The sequence below is a fragment of the Amphiura filiformis genome, chromosome 13, assembly GCF_039555335.1.
Source record: "Amphiura filiformis chromosome 13, Afil_fr2py, whole genome shotgun sequence".
Classification (NCBI taxonomy): Eukaryota; Metazoa; Echinodermata; class Ophiuroidea; order Amphilepidida; family Amphiuridae; genus Amphiura; species Amphiura filiformis.
Window position 1 is genome coordinate 41,421,599 of NC_092640.1, and position 17,328 is coordinate 41,438,926.

The following is a 17,328-nucleotide window of genomic DNA, read 5'->3' on the forward strand; positions in this document are numbered from 1 at the left end:
TCCAATACTCCAATAACTCTTTGGAAATGTCCAGTTTTACTTGGATTGGAGAACACTGTACAGTGCTGGACTTGATTTAAAGCGATGATTAGTAATTCAGAACATTGTGGGTATAAGCCTATAAGGCCAAAAAAAATATTGTAATTTTGTTGATTGTTGTTACCCTCAAGTGGGAAAATGGGAAAGTTGGGTTGGACGGTCGGATTGTTTTTTTTGTTTTTCAAACCTTAAGTTGTTTAAAAATCCCCTCAAATATTAAATAATGGTTCTTCAATTAGGAAACATTTGTCAATTTTGACTTCTGGATACCTGAATAGACATCAATTAAAGGAGTGTTTCGTGATCCTAGCATCCTCTTTTTATGACATTTTTCAGTACATATCCACGAAAAAAGCCTATTCCCAAAATTTCAGTTGATTCCGATTTTGCGTTTGCGAGTTATGCATGATTATGTGTATTACACTGCTCCATAGACAATGCGTTGTAATTTCGTTCTGGTGCACCAGAACGAAATTCAAATTTCACGATATCTTTGCAAAACGAATTAATCTGAAAGAAATATTTTGGGCATAAACATTATGTAGCCAGAGTTTTCCAGTGATATAAAAATGTCAACTTTTTTTGAGAAAAGTGGGGGGATGAGGCTGTGGATCACGAAATGCCCCTTTAAAGACTAGTCTTTCAATAAAATATTAATTTTAAGTGAAAAATATTGATTTTATAAACAAAACTGAAAAAATCATAATTCAACAAAAAAAAAAAAAAATTTTAAAAGGGCAATTACTCTATTCATAAAAAAAAACACCCCATAACATGTAGTGCCTTATTTGGGGAAGCATAATTTCCCTCCATATAACAAAAGTTCGAGAAATTTCTTGGCAAAGTATTTGCTGGATACTGTAAAGGGTAGACATAAGGAGCAATAATCACAGAGCAGGCCTTCTCAACTTGTTAAGGGGGTACTACACCCCTCGTTAAATTTGTGTCTATTTTTGCATTTTTCTCAAAAACTAATAACACAGTGGTAACAAAAGTTATGTATATTATAGGGGCAAGAAATCCAATTACTACACTGGAATTTCAGTGACCCAAGACAAGCGGTTTGTTATTTATGACCAGAAATAAGGTACAGCTAGGATGTACCTCGTTTCCTATCATATATACTGAACCGCTTGTCTTGAGTCACTGAAATTTCAGTGTAGTAATTGATTCTTGCCCCAATAATATACATAACTTTTGTTACCAGTGTGTAATTATTTTTTGAGAAAAATGCAAAAATAGTCACAAATTTACCACATGGGTGTAGTACCCCCTTAATTGAAGTGCTAACTGGAAACGTTTAGTGATGAAGTGCCAACATGTCAAGGGAGGACTTTGCGGGGTAGCATGTGTGCATAACAGGTAAGGTGCAGAGGTGCTTATCGGGGTCCAGGCTTCTGGATTTTAAAGGTTTTAAAAGGCCCATATTGGGTATTTTTCACACTTTATTTTTTTCAAGATGTGGAAAAATGATTAAAATTACTGTGCGCCACTTCAACTGACTCCAAGCGTCACAAGTAGCACGCGCTGCCAGTTGAGAAGGCCTGACTTAGGGCCAGCTGAGAAGGTTCCAGCTGGCCCAAGGGCAAATCCACTGGCCCAGATTTGTTGTTAATATTTTAGCATTTCATAAATTCAGAATTATACCAAAATCCCAACTGGCCCCTGGGCCATCCAGACGGAAATCTCCTGGCCCTACAAGAAAACTGCTGGCCCGGACCAGTGGGTAAATCGACCCCTGATACTGGCACTACATGTAGTTAGAATGCAAGGTTCTTGGAAATTGTTGTCACTTTCCATTAAAACTTATGTGTGAATACTTATTACTTCATGCAAAAAAATGTATTAAAAAAAATCCCAAAGTACGCACACAAACACGCATTCACAATAACTTTCTTGTATTGCACAAATTCTTGTTTGCAGACAGAAGTTGCTGTTGCGAGCAGTTGTACAGAAATCGACACAGACCTACTCAAACCAGACCTAACGATGAATGGTCCGGGGACAAATCACGACGGCGCAGAGCGGACGGTGAACAAGAAGGCCAGGATCGCCCCAGAAGATATGACTTCCAAAGATTACTACTTTGACTCCTATGCTCACTTTGGTATACACGAGGTAAGGAAAACTACATACGATGTAATAGGTCCTACATTGGGCTGTTCCATTTGAAATCCACAATACCCCTGTGGAAGATTTTGGATATATCTTTCACAGAGGGAGTATGAATTTCAAATGAAATTTTATATTAGCAGCTCCATATGAACTCCACTCTCCCTCTTGGGAAGATTCGGGTTGAATCTTTCTCAAAGGGTGTATGAAATTTGAAATTCACACTCCCTCTGCACGTGGAAGATATTTCAAAAATCTTCCACAGGGGTAGTGTGGATTTTAAATGGAACAGCGCATTGTACATGTAGTGAACTGAATAAATTTCTTTTGCACAAAACCAGAATTATAACTCACTATTGATCATGGTATCATGGTCGAAAGACATCTTCAGAATGATGATGGTTGATCCTCGCTTCCGGTTTACTGTAGGTTGCGTATTTTGATCAGTCAGTAGGGGATCGTATGTATGTGACTTAAGTAAGAAGTGGGGCCCCCGCTTCCAAATTCATGACGTTGGGGCCTCTTCTCTGATAAAATCAATTCTTGATGTGTGTCTAGAGATATTTTTCAGTCTGTTAGATAAACCTGATCAATCTATTCAGTGATTACATGTAGTGGATTGGAGGCCCCTACATGTAGGTCGCTCTCTGGGAAATTATCAGTGGATATCTTTAAGGAAATTTGTTTTTATTTTCTTTCCGCAGGAAATGTTGAAAGACGAGGTCAGAACGTTAACCTACAGAAATTCCATGTATCACAACCGGCATTTATTTAAAGACAAAGTCGTTCTTGACGTGGGATGCGGGACGGGGATTCTTAGCATGTTTGCAGCCAAAGCAGGGGCCAAGAGAGTCTATGCGGTAAGTTGTCTTGCATGTCGGACAGTTTTTACCAAAGGCAGGAATTGGTATCTTGAAACGATGCCAAAACGTTGCGAATGAAATATTTTGCTCATGTAGTGTATATTCAAGAGTCATTCAATGGGGTGCAGCGAACCTGATTGAGGGAGCAATAACCTTTTTTTTTAAACAAAAGTTTCAGTAGGATGTTTCAAACTGCTCACTGGTTGGTGGAATGTGCCTTTATGGTATGACACCACTGACAGGGTTCGATTTAATGTGTGTCGTGGAGCAAAATGCTCCCCATTTGGGACAACCTGCTACACAAATATCAGCTTGTATAGCAATATTTTACAATGTAAACATATGCTAATATTATAAGAACATCACCTAAATAATATTTTTGCTAAAAATTGCTATGCAAGTTTTTTTTACAGTAAATCGAACCCTGACCACTGAACTCAGAATTATTCAGATTATAAAGAAGCACACACTTAGTCATAAAATTGGGCAGTTTGCCACATGAAGCAATGAATCATATGTGCCCATCCACCACAAACTGGTCGTAAAGTCGGTATTTTCCATTTTGAGATAAATCAAAAACAGTATATGGATTTCTATGTAAAATATATTAGGAATTTGACCTTTGATGAACCATAACTTCACTTTCAGATGTCCGATGAAGCTGGTTGAGGTGTCGTTTTAAAGCTGAAAGTGAATTCTTTTAAAATCTGCAATAAACAGAAAATGACCTAGAGCCGACTTTACTACCACTTTGTGGTGGATGGTCACATATGTGGCGAGCAGTTCAGTGAATTTCTTTATCAAGATTGTTGTAATGCATGTTTGCTTTTCTGTTCACCAGGTTGAGTGTTCCAGTATTGTAGACCATGCAGAAAGAATAGTCAAAGCTAACCATTTAGATCACAGTAAGTATATTATTAAGCATTTTCCTTGAAAATAGAAATTAACTTCACGGAAAATGGTTTTCAGTTTTGTTTTTTTTAAACCAGTTTTCATGCCTGAGATATAGTTGACCTGTCTGGTCCATATTTTGTTTGGGTTTTTAAAGAAAGTGGAAGTTGAATATATATTTCGTGATGCTTCTGATGATGTCATAAAACAATTCTTGAGGCTGCGATGTAATAAGTTCTTCTTTTTTTTATAAGGCCCGCTGATTACGAGCTGATCAAACTATATCAGCACAGCACATTTACGATTTGCCAATGGGATTGTATGTACTAAAATCAAATCCAGAGATATTTATATGGCTATGCATATACATGTAGCCATGTTTATCATCTATAAGCATAATTTTTCACCAGGTTCGCCATCAACAATAAATTTATATAATTCCCGTCAATCATGCAACTGTTTTTGCGTGTTTATAATCAATTTTGTGTTTATTCATCCCACAGTTGTCAAAGTAGTTAAAGGCAAAGTTGAAGAAGTGGTTTTAGAAGATGAGAAAGTGGACATCATCATCAGCGAATGGATGGGCTACTGTCTGTTCTATGAGTCTATGCTCAACACGGTGCTATATGCTAGAGACAAATGGCTGGTAGGTAGTCCAACATAGGCTTCATTTTAAGTCCTCTGTTTTTAACATATTGATCGCTTTAAATTGTATCATTATATGGCAATATCAGCTGAAGTTTACAGTAGCCTACCAGCAGGGTTTTCTTTAAACATTTTGCTGAAGGGGTATTTTTAAAGTGTGTGATTGTGCGTTAAGGTACCCTGCCTACCAGGCACATGTGACCATGTTACAGCATACTTTATTATCACAAGAAAAGTTAGGGGGTTTTGGATCTGAAACATGATCACATTTAAGAAAAGTTACACCATGGTCATGTGTAGATATGCATCAGAACTTAAAAGATGTTCATGGAAATAAATTTCTCCCCACGTGGCTAGGTGTAGCAACTTACTTTTTCCTCAAAAGTTTTGAGTGGTGATGATTGGATAAGTGAGATAGTCCTGGGGACTCTCACTTACTACCAGCCGTGAGAGAAAATTGCAGCTCGGGTAAGCTCGGACCGTGAAATCTCATTCCGCATCAGATAGATGTTTTGACATACGGCCCAACGGCAATATCATTTAGACACTAGTTCTTCAAATATTCTCTGGAAATATGGTTAACGAGCAAACCGTTGGGATACCAGTTCCTAATGTGTATCCTGTCCTTTTCATCATAGACCCCAACGTGGTTTAACTTTTGTTGGAAGAAAGTTGGGAGTAATGGTAGAGAAACATGAAATACACTCAACTGGTTTTTTCCCTTTGGTTCTGATACCTGACACAGGCTTCTCTGATCACAATATTTGGTGGGGATTATAAATTTGGGTGAAAGGGTAGCCTTTTACAACTGTAACTTGAGTTATAATCCATTCCCCACTGACGTAAATCAGCAAGGTTACCGGTCGTGATCCATGACCATCCTCGCAGGTTTTTCCTGGGTACTGTACTCCAGTTTTCGTCCTGTATTTTAAAATTAGTCCACTTCCCATGATCCCGTCCCCCCTTGCATGGCATTAATACCAATATTGCACATCACATAAATTAACTAATCCACATGCGTAACAAATTTTTTTTCAGGCAAAAGGCGGTCTTATATTTCCAGACAGAGCTACCTTGTACGTAACGGCGATAGAAGACAGACAGTACAAAGATGAAAAAATAAACTGTAAGTTGAATGGTGTGGTTTAAATGATAAGTTCAATTTGGGGGTGGGCAGATGCTTGGAATGCTCCAATTAAAAATATGATAAAGAGAGTAGTGGAAGCAACCTGAAGTCATGAGAAGAAAAAGCATCTTTCTGATGAGCAATCCCTTCTGATTTGTTATCTAAAATCAGAATAGATTTCTTTTAGGGCTGAATGGATGGACTTAAAACAAAATAGTAACAAATCTGAGGATGCCCTAAGGTGTTTTTCCTTTAAAATTATGATTTTTACACAATGAACTAAAAAAATCAACATCTAAACTGCTGCATGGGGGGATCTCATATTTTCAGAATAAAATCAGATAAAAAAATTATGATCGAAATAATTCAAGTTGAACTTGCATATGGCTGAAATGTCTCATTGCCTGCTTGAGTGAGTCTATAATAATTATATAGACCATTTGACATGTGACGTCACGTCATTGCCCGGCAGTATGCGTGCAGATTATGGCAATTTCCATTGTTCTTTGCCCTGCAGTGTGCGTACGCATCGTAGTTTGCTCAGGGCAGGTGTATTTTAAATCACCCACCACATTTCATATATAGGACAAGAAAGCCATTGAACAATGTAACGGTTCATTCAAGCATATCGATAGACCAGTCCCTCGCCTATGTTGATAAACAATGATGTCAAGTGTTCTATAGCATGTTCATAACACATTAACCCCATTTACTATTGACCATTTACTAGTAACAAACTGATACACGAATAGACGATACAGCCAATGATGCAATAAAGCTGCCCCCTCAAAATAGAGCAGTCTGTGAGTCCATTTTAAAATCACAGTGCTCGTCCCGCTTTATCTTAAGTGATGAATATTAGCTTTTCCCCTTCAAAAATAAATTTAGAGCGTGTTTTGAACTTGACATGTTAATGTTAATGGAATTATATCCTTTAAAAATATTTTGGAAATGTATGAAAGTGTTTGTGTGCATTCTCACTCTAATGTATTTCAGTTTGGCGCATATTCAAACAACACATTGCTTGCAGAGAAGAACGGCCTTTGTTAACTTCTGTTAGCGCATAGACAGCGTAAACATAGAAGTGGGTCCCGATTCGCTAATTCAATCATCCCTCAAAAGAACTGATTACGAGTCAAAGCTGTGTTTGCTCTTCATGAAGGGTTGCAAAGGGCAAACAAAGCCCCGGCCTATGTAGCTCAGTAACATGGCATATCGAGTTGATCATAGCAAGAGAGGGTCGTTCTTCTTTGGAGGCTACATTGTGTAACATCTTTTGAAAGATTGAGCAGTTATAGACTAACAGAAAAAACAAATTTGATAAAAATCAAGTACTATGCCTTTAATTGCAATTGCTTGGTGTGTCTGTTTGTGACTTGCTGCCACAAAATGAGCGTAAAGTTGCAAGGGCACTTCAGAAGGTACCGTGCATTAAAATATGGCAAAATGAATTGAAAAAAGTTCTGGATGAACTATAGATTTTTTGAAGACAAAAAGCAAGGAACAATGTTTTTAAAGCTTATGAAAAAATGAATTCAGCAAGACATTTTGTCACTTAATGCTCATTTTGTGAGAGCCAGTCACAAATGCCTCGATTGATTCGTCATACACAGGGTGGGACAATGTATACGGGTTCGACATGAGTTGCATACGAGACGTAGCCATCAGCGAGCCCCTTGTCGATGTCGTCGATCCTAAACAGGTGGTGTCTAACTCCTGCCTTATAAAGGTAGGCCCTGCTACTGTTGAACGTGTATCGCAAAGGGGCTGTCCACGTGATCAATTTAGTTCTGGATTAATCTGGATTAGTTGTGCAAGTGGTTTGGGGTTTAGAAGAAATGTATTGCGTTATGTGCCAAGTTTGGTCTAGATTGCTCCGAATCGATCTGGGACTAAAATGGTCGTGTGGACAGCCTCCAAGACCCCCCAAACGTGGTGGCGTCTTATTGTGCTGTGATTATCGTTATTCAAACCTTTTGTCTTTGTTTCAGGGTGGTCCAATGTGTATGGTTTTGACATGAGCTGTATCCGAGAGATAGCGATCAACGAACCGCTTGTGGACACGATAGATCCGAAACAAGTCGTGACAAATGCCTGTCTCATCAAAGTGGGTTTTTTACCAAAGAGTTTTAAAATGGGAGAATATGGATTTGGTGTATGGGGAAATCTTGTTGTTGAGTTTGTAATGCATGGAGAGGAAAAGCAGGAATCAGATATTAACATTTGCACAGTATTTTTTGTGGGAGATGAGAGTACACTACACATATGGAATTGAATTTTGAATACAAGGAATGTCCTTCTGATATCAAATAATTTTAGATTTTTTGAAATTCGTGAAGGACATTCTTGGTATTCAGAATGCATTTCGATATGTCTGATGTGCTCTCATGTCTTAATGTTGCTACCAGAGCCCTTGATCTCACAAAAGTTTGGTCATCTTCCTTTTTGTGGGTTATTGTTGGCAAATTTTGTAGATAGTTAATTGTAGAAGTTAATTTTGCATGGATTAGGTCATAATCTTGTGGCTCCTTAATGTTCCCTCCATGTATGACATGCCAACATGTAAGAGTAGTAGTGTACAAATACAACATGTTTTGAGGGAAAGAAATCAAAACTACTGGTCCCGACCCGAGGTGTAGGATGATTTGACTACTTCGATGTAAGCGTAGGGAAGTAGTCAGATCATCCAACACCCGAGGGATCAGTAGTTTTGAATGCTTCCCCGAAACATGTTGTATTGTTTTACTATACCTCATTAATATTTTCAATATCACGGTAAAAGCGGAAACAAAAGTCAAACCACACGGTACCGGTCAGCGTGTGTGGCGGCCGGTAGGGGTGCAGAAGTTTTTACTACTTCCCTGCGTGCGAGTAGCGGAAGTAGTCAAAATACTGTACTCGAACATGTATGGATTAAATAAATATTTATGAGGTATAGTAATGTGTATTCTCCCATTTGAGTACAGTGCTAATAGTTCATGATATAGGCTAGTTTTCTTTGTTGGACCGTTCTGAAGACATGTTTCCAATCATAATTTGTATATTGTGCAGTAATTTGTAAGTAACTGTTTTCTGTTACAGCAATTTCAAAAGTTTCTCTGCATTCTGTGTGGCAGGTTCCTGGCACTACTTTTGCCGAAAACTAACGTTTTAATTTTTTCTCCTGCGATCCTGCTCCAAGGCTCAAAATACAATTTGCATCCCATTTTTCACGGCATAGCCCAGTGAAAAAATTTGGCAATGGCAAAAAGCATGTATGAGGGCTACTTATTGTAGAATCTGAATTTGTACTTCATAGCCCTTGTAATAAAAAATGTTTTAAGCCAAGTCTTTTTCCATAATTTGCAAGGGGTTCATATCCGACATGAAACTGAAATTTGGTTTTTGTCTAGCCCAAAGGTTTATAAGGGAAGAGAAAATAAAAAGCACAGTTCGATGTATACTTCATCAAAATTTCGCAGAGTATCGTGATGAATTTTTGCCCGCCCTGTGCTTTCTTATAGAACTTTGCTGGCCTACCCCCCAAAAGTTGAACCAATTCCAACTCTCCACGAAGCGAAGAAACCTGCTCTGCGAAGGAAATTCTGTCGCATAAAATTTCAGCTCAAATTTCTTTGCTGCCTGCGAAATCGCAATCAGGAAGTGGAGTATACATCGGACTTTAATTTTGTGAAAAAAGATGGATGTCCGGTTTGCAGCTCGGCCAATATGAAAAACAAAACTTTAGTCAGCCCATGAATATGATTTACAAAGAGGAAATGATCTGTTTTGACTCTTCTTCTTACTCACTGTTTACTTCATAAGGAAGAAAACATATTACAAGGATTCAAACTGACCAACTTTGAATTTGAAATTTAAAAGGCTACCATTTTCTGCTCACTAATCATCTGGGCCATCTGCTTTGTTCTGTTAATTCATCATCTGCTTCACATACTGCCATATCTCAAAAGGCTGCCTTGTGTGATTATTTTACTATTGTCATCTACAGTCAGTCTACAAAGTACCGTCGCGGACGCACACATTGTGCCGACTTTGAAGGCACGCATACCAGCAGCAGAGTCGCAGCACTGCGCACTGTTTACGCGCTGTATACAAAGTGGACAAACTGTATAAGATCAGTGTAAAACTAACTCGATATATAAATTTTGAGTTAACATCACAGTATTATAATCTCTTATCCATTCATAAAATAAAAGAAATATGCTGAAATATAAAATAACAACATGAAAATACAACAATGATAATAAAAATCACACAAGGCAGCCGTTTGAGATATGACAGCATGTGTGATGCAGACGACAAATTTAGTGTTTGCTAACTCATGTCAAGTTATGGTGATGTGCACAGCACCTGAAAGAATCTGGAATGGTTCAGTTTGAAGTTAACATTTTGGCATGTGGTCGATCAATGGCACAAAATGGAGGAATATTTTGTTCTCTTTATCTGAATCTCTTAATCATGTACTAGTCTCCGTCCCAGCTGATTTGTGCTCCTCCACAAAGTACATCTTTTGCTGATTGGCCCGAATGCTACCCCAAAAAAACATTGGCTGTCAATTTACCACTGAGCTTCAGAGGTTGATTGACAGCCATGCAGTGATTTAAGTTTACACCTAGGAGTACACGATGTGGCTTCTCTGGCATGAAAGAGAATAACAGATGATTGGCGCCTCGTTGGCCGCTACGTCTAGTCTAGTCCTAATTGTACAGTTTGCGCTTTTCAAGTTTAGCTACAAATCTGGGCGGGTCGTTGTTGAGAGAGTCACTTTAACACAAGTTACATGCTAATTCTGTAGTCATGTGGTTACATGGTCAATTAAAAACATTTTTTGATATATGAAAATTTATAACCAATTAGCAATCAATATTTCAAGCTTGTTGCCGGACGATTTGTTTAGTGACAAAGGAGCACAAATGGGCTGAGTCCACGACTAATCGTAATCAAGATGATGTCAGTACTGCCAGGATTTGAGTATGATTTTGGACCAAATCTGGATCAAGATGTATTGTTTATGTAGTCTGGCTTAGAACTAAATCAGTGCAGATCAATTCAGATTCAAAAGTGCTGTGTGAATCACCTGTATCATACATACTAACCCACTGGGACTAACTAATTAACATCAGTGATTTTAATTTGAAATCACAGTATCTGGTGTATGAGAAATCGCAGTATCTGGTGTGTAAAGCTGCAAACTCTTATTTATAATGGAGAAGTGTTGAATAATATTCACATATGACCTGCTACCCGAAAATGAGCGAAAAGTTGGTAGTTTTGAAATGCACACTGGCTACTGCATTGGTATATGGTTCTTTGTTTCATACACACCTGTTCAAGCCAGACGTGTGTCTGTATGTCCTTTGTGAATGGGGGCACAATGTGCCCTTCACGAAGGACATGCTAAATTGGCTAGTACAGGTGTGTTGCAAACAAAGCAGCCAGGATGTCTCGAAACTACCAAATTGTGACCAAGTACTCATTTCGTTGTTGCAGGTCACACATGAACATGGTGCCCTTATTTGATGCATTAGACTTTGACTTATGAAAATGGCAGAGGAGCCATCAAATAGCTCTTCTGAGCATGTTTAGCAGAGTTGTAAGGAGAGTGATGTAAATGGATTATAGAAGGAAGGAAGCTCTAGGAGAGTGATAGCTCTCACTAACCTTGTTGAGTCAAAGGCTGATTATCGCATGTTGGTTTAAGCTTCTGAGAAGTTGAGATAACCTCTGTTGTGGCGATGGATGAAATGTGAGGCAGTGAAAATGGGCTATTCCTGTTGAAATCCTTACTCCCCTAGATGGAAGACATGACCCTATTCTTCCACACACAGAGTGTGAACGGGGTTACTTAAATGGGGGACTCCATTTGAAATCTGCACCCCCTGTGTGTGGAAGGCGGGGTGGAAGGTTAAGGTCATGTCTTGAATTGTCTACCATTGAGGGTGTAGGGATTTCGACTGGATTAGCTCATTGCCAAAATAGCTGTGAATATTTGACCCAAATTGAAACGAGGCAGCGCCATGTTCTTTCAACCATCTCAATGTGTTCAATGGGCCATTCCAGTTGAAATCCACACACCCTGTGGAATTCATGTCCTAAAACTTTCACACACAGGAAGTATGGACTTCCAAGTAAAATCACCCATTCAGGTCATTCAATTTGAAATACTACTGGTATGAAAGATTAATGTCATGCCTTCCACAGGGGGTGTTTGAATTTCAACGGGAATAACCTGATGTATCTACCCTAATGAAACCATCACTGCGTTATCGTCATTGGGCAGGAAAAACCTTGTATGTGTCATTGGCCCCTGAAACCTCCTATGTAACCTGTTGGCAGTTTTGTTATAAACATGTTCAGGGGCCACAAGCACATAGGTTTTCCCTGCCCAATGATGTTATAGTAGAGACTAGATTTGTTCAATGTGTAGCGGTAAAACATGTCCCATTATGATTTGAGCTAACATGCGGTATTTCGTTACTTTGTCATTGCAGGAGATAGACATGTATTCTGTGAACCTCGAGGACCTGTCGTTTTCAGCGCCCTTCCAGTTATTGGTCCAGAGAAACGATTACGTCCAGGCGCTGGTCTGCTTCTTCAACATAGACTTCACAATGTGTCATAAACGTACTGGATTCTCAACAGGTATGAACAACATGCACCCTCCCCCCTGGCTCGAAAAAGTGGGGAATTTGGGGAAGCTCCTTCCCAGGAAATGTTTGTGTTTGGAGGGAAATTCTGGTATTTGGAAGCCTTGGAAATAGTGTCTTCTTTGTATAAAAACATGCTAAAAATTGTGCTTGTAACATTTTTTCAAGCCCTGCTTCCCCCCCCCCCCCCTCTGTAAAAAGCATAGAGCTGGGATATTTGTATGAAACCATTGAAATGGGAACATCAATAAAGAGGCGCTGTATCTTCATTTTCATAGGTACCCCCCATCCAATTAGACACGCCCCTAAGACACACCCAAACTAGTTATTACTTGACTTTATCTTTTATTATGATGCTGCTCTATCTGTAGGCCTTGTGCAGCAACATAATTGCAGGTGTCATGCTAAGTTGCGTTCTTGCATGCCACACACATTTTCCAGTTAGCATAGGTTGGGGGATTAGGTTAGGGTTAGGTCTAGGTGTTTGGTAAACGTTAGCATTCAGGCTAAATAAAAAGCAGGCCTCTAGAACGGGATTGCAAACATTCTGCTCCCATATTTTGTATTTTTTAGATTTCAGGGGTTCTTAGAACCACTGATTTTAAAACCTTATGGCTAATGCTACCTAAAAACCTAATGCTACCCCTGCAGAAGTGGTACACAATAACACAATGGTAAGGTCTCAAAAGATGTGCTTCTGTCCTTGGAATGAATGTGCTGAGGCTCAAAGTCAAGCCTCACCTCCCCTCCACCCACCCTCGCCCCTCCCCTACCTGCTGCAGCTTCCACCATTACTACAGACAGAATATCAAGATGTTTATTTTGTTTGCGTTGTTACAGCACCAGAGGCTCACTACACACATTGGAAACAGACTGTGTTTTACCTCAATGACTACCTGACAGTGAAACGAGGGGAGGAAGTCTATGGAGTCCTTGCCATGAAACCAAACAACAAAAACAACGTAAGTGTTCATTCATTTCACCTCTTCAATATGTTGTGACTGTTCATCACAAGTGGGCTGTCATGTCAGCATTGTCACTTTTTGAGATATTGGAGAGGCAAACTTGCCTCAAAATAAGCTGAACTTAAAAAGTCCCATTCACGGATCCCAACAAAATTGTTAAAAAAAATTAAAATTGTTTATAAATTACTTAAAAGTGAAGGACAAGTCATTCAAATTGTCATTTGGTATTTTTGAAATAAAAAATTTGGCCAAAAAGAAAGAAAACAGCAGTATTGACGAAGTTGAAGCCTTTTCCTGACCATCCGACCCTACTTCCACCCGTACGTAGAACGTCCACCTGTAGAACAGGGAATTCATATCCCATCGCATAAAGCTCGTGAATCATTACTATTCATGCCCAAATTTTCAGCACTAATTTATGTCATGAATTTCGAACAAACCCCCACTGAATTCTAATCATGAGTTAACATTCTTCCACATAATTTTCTTCCTTCTTACAGAGGGATCTTGACTTCACACTGGAGTTGGACTTCAGCGGAGAACTGTGCGGGAGAAAACAAAGCTGAACTACCGAATGCGGTAGGACCAGCCAACCCAGAGGGCAGCAGACGGCCTCGTTGACTTGTCCCGTCAAACTAAAAGGCTGAGCGTACTTGTCCTCAGGACTCTAGTATCCACCGTATTAGCATTTGAACTTTTTAAGACTTTTGTATCTTTGACTCTATAGTGTGTTTGGTTAGAAATAAGGATGCTTAGGGCATTTATAGTCCGTTTATATTAATTGGGAATTGACATCGAGTGCAATATGTCATGCAAAATATTTCACTTCATCACCTAATAGACTAAATACAGTTTATTTTATGGAAATTTCTATTATGCCAGCAGAAAATAAATTGCCAATTGTCATCCATATTCATGTCATAGAATGTACCTTAGATGGTGAGTGGTGACGAAAATTGAATGGATGACCAAATCTACAATACCCGAATTCTTTGAGGAATGAGTTTTACTTGCAAAAAATCAGAATCAGAGATGCCACTTTTCCAGGGTTTTTTTACTGGAATTTTTGTGTTTTCAGTAAAAAACAAAGAGCCATTTTTTGAGCCATCCATTTATAAATCCTGCAAGAAAAAAACAGACAAAATCCCTTGATATTTTGATCTTGCATCCCTACAAATGTGGTCTCAGGTCCCATAAAAATACTGTGCAAAGGTGGGTGACGGGGACCCCTTAATAAATTTGGCATCTCTGAAAAAAATACACATACAAGCCAGACTGGAAAGCAAAAACATCCTCTATTTCCTTCCAAACAGCTCTGTAGTTCAAAGAAATTTATGATATTTAGAGGAAAAAATAACAATCTGCCTATAATGTGCAGAGAACAAAACCGAAACCAAAGCGAAGACAAAATTGGGGAAATGTACGAAAACTAATAATATAGGGCGGGGATTTTTTTACTATTTTTTATCACATTTCCAAGAAAGATAAGGTTTGTGATGTGTGCACAAGGTTCTAAAACCTTTAATGTTGTTTGTTATTTTAGAAATTGCTGCAATATTTCATGTGTTAGAAATATGGCACTGCCTACGACCAAAAGAAAAACCACACGCCGAAAGTGGAAATTTTTGTGGCACGTTTATTTCCACGCGCTTGCGAAGCTTACAGCAGCTACGGTGAATATAAAAACATGCAAAGAGATCCCGTTTGTATGTAGGCTTATGTAAGGAAGCTTACAAAATGATTAAAATTGAAAACAAATCGAGGGGAAAATTAATCGCACAAAATTTCTACTTTTTAAAGTACTTAGTTGAATTTCTGGAAAATAAAGATAGGGACTTGGGATTGACAATTTTGAAATTTCTGGCAGATTATTGACATATGCATGAATTGTAATTTTTATGTGTAGACTTCAGTTCTTGCTTTGAAGCTGATTATAAACTTAGGAAGTAGGCCCCATCGTCTCTGTTCATGACATGTGTGCTGTTCTTGTTCCAATTTATATACAACCCTCTGCAGAAGAAAACATTACAATAGATCCATTGTTATTCTGAAGATTCTGTTGACAAATGAGTTGAAGCTGTCAATCCCAAGTAAAAAATCTGGATATTTTTTGTCCTTTTTCTCAAGAAATTCAGCTAATTGTTGTGGTTTTCTGGTAGATGTATTGAACTGATAGTTAATGTGAAGAGATAACGAGAAAAGTTTCCTGGAAGACGTAGAAATGCCACACATCCATGCATGGACATGGCATCATTTTAGAAGTTGGTCTACTGGTAAAACAGTAATAGCGCCCTCGTTCTGATATCATGAATTAGTAATGTATGTAAAAGGAAATAGGTTGCTTCGTTGCTGAAGGCGATTCCCGTGTGGGTTACTCCCTGGATTTGACCTTCCAGCATACCTTTTTGCCGATCACGGCTGTGTGGTCAGTCTACCAAGGTTGGACCCTTTATTGTCATATTTTTGTGAGATTATGTCACATGAAACAGTTGAAGTGTTAAAAAGTAATTTGATTACAGTGGAATTACTTTTTGATATTTTTAAGCACTGAAGATCATGATAGACCAAAAAGGGTCTTATTAAGTTGGTAGAGTGTGAGATAGGTATTGTATGGGGTACTCCCCCCCCCCTCCCCCACCACCTCTTCATCTCAAGAAGGGTGGAATATAAACAACATAATACTGGTAATATGTATTCATATATGAGAGTATCTTAAATAAAACATTTCTTATTTAATACCTTGAATAAACAACCAAAACAAAACTTTCTTAATTGATTAGCGTTTTCTTGTCTTCCAAGTAACTTTTCTCGTTTGTAATGTGTGTGTAGACTAATCATAGCAAGCTAGATGATAATGATATTATAAATGACATGAAATTGTAAGGAGGTGGTATTATCATGTTCAGGTTTTTATTCCATGGTTATGGAACTCGAAAAAATACGGCCTGGTTGTACTTTGTAGTTGTTAATACCCGATGGTGTATACTTTTTTTTGACATGAAAAATTAAAACAGGTTTGGCGTACTGTGAAATAAGATAAGAAATAAGCTTTGCGCTACGTTTGGATGTAAGGCCCGTGTGAACAAGACTCATAAGATTAAGTAACTTGCAAGTAAGCATAACCTTATGTTGACCACTAAATGGAACTGGATGATTCAATTCTATTGTGATTGTGCAGAATTTACCAATGAAGGACGCACTTGTGAGTCTCGTGTGGACACACACACTCGCAAGTATTGTAATTTAATTCGCTGTCATAGTGTATGTAACCATTGGTTACTGCTTTGGCTCGTACACCTGTTCCAAATCTTGACATACCATAGGCTTTTTCTTGTGATCATTTTGATCAGTGGTTCGTAACAAAGAAAGTGTGATCCAGTTGACCTAGCAACGGTCATATTCTAACGTGCACTACGACAGCGAATTGCTGGGTCAAAAGTAAGTTACTTTCAAAAGTAGGCTACTGTCTAAACACACCTAGTGTCACAAAAAGCATTCACCATATTTGGTTAACAACTATGGCCTATAAACAGGCAGCAGATTAGGAGATGTAGTGGGTATTTACATTGTACTACACAAACACCCTGGCAAAGCTTGGCTATTTTTGTTATTATTTTCTTGTATTTATTGTATTCTGTAAGACAACATTTTTTTCAATAAACTTGTTTTTTTGATATTCGATTGGGGTTTTCTCCATAGACTTGTATACTGTATAGCAGGACGTACATTTGAGCGATATTAATCAAGTTAATTTTACTGTTCTTTTATTCGTTTAAAACCGCTACACATGAAAGAAGGTAAAAAATATTTTTGCAGGTTTTAAAATTCACAGTTCATATTTTTCTGAAATTAACCAAGATTAACCTTGCAAAAATTGCTGGCTATTATTAAAGTACTAAGCAGGGGTGTGAGAGTTCTGATTAAAATCTGAATTCAGACATTTTGATCTTTATCTCTTTTTCTGCACTTCCTCTGTACAAAAGTATAGGAGCTTTAGACTTTCAGACTTTATCTGTGGTCACTCACGCCCCTGACCGTAT

The 17,328-nt window shown here is 38.3% G+C and overlaps 2 protein-coding genes across 4 annotated transcripts in view; both read left to right on the plus strand.

Annotated features, from left to right (window-relative positions):
- Nucleotides 1-16,051, plus strand: part of LOC140168363 (protein arginine N-methyltransferase 1-like) — a 17,493-nt gene extending 1,442 nt beyond the window's left edge. For 2 of the 3 annotated variants that reach the window (XM_072191732.1, XM_072191734.1), the window contains exons 2-10: nt 1,963-2,157; nt 2,856-3,011; nt 3,856-3,919; nt 4,409-4,551; nt 5,589-5,676; nt 7,668-7,783; nt 12,168-12,318; nt 13,164-13,285; nt 13,789-16,051. In XM_072191732.1, the coding sequence (XP_072047833.1) occupies nt 1,963-2,157; nt 2,856-3,011; nt 3,856-3,919; nt 4,409-4,551; nt 5,589-5,676; nt 7,668-7,783; nt 12,168-12,318; nt 13,164-13,285; nt 13,789-13,854 (1,101 nt within the window). In that variant the 3' untranslated portion in view covers nt 13,855-16,051. Of the gene's footprint in view, nt 1-1,962; nt 2,158-2,855; nt 3,012-3,855; nt 3,920-4,408; nt 4,552-5,588; nt 5,677-7,289; nt 7,406-7,667; nt 7,784-12,167; nt 12,319-13,163; nt 13,286-13,788 lie in introns of all 3 variants that reach the window. The other variant, XM_072191733.1, reaches the window with a different exon arrangement.
- The window catches only part of LOC140168367 (CD63 antigen-like), a 227,967-nt gene that overhangs the window by 176,831 nt on the left and 33,808 nt on the right, over nt 1-17,328 (plus strand). The window lies entirely within an intron of this gene.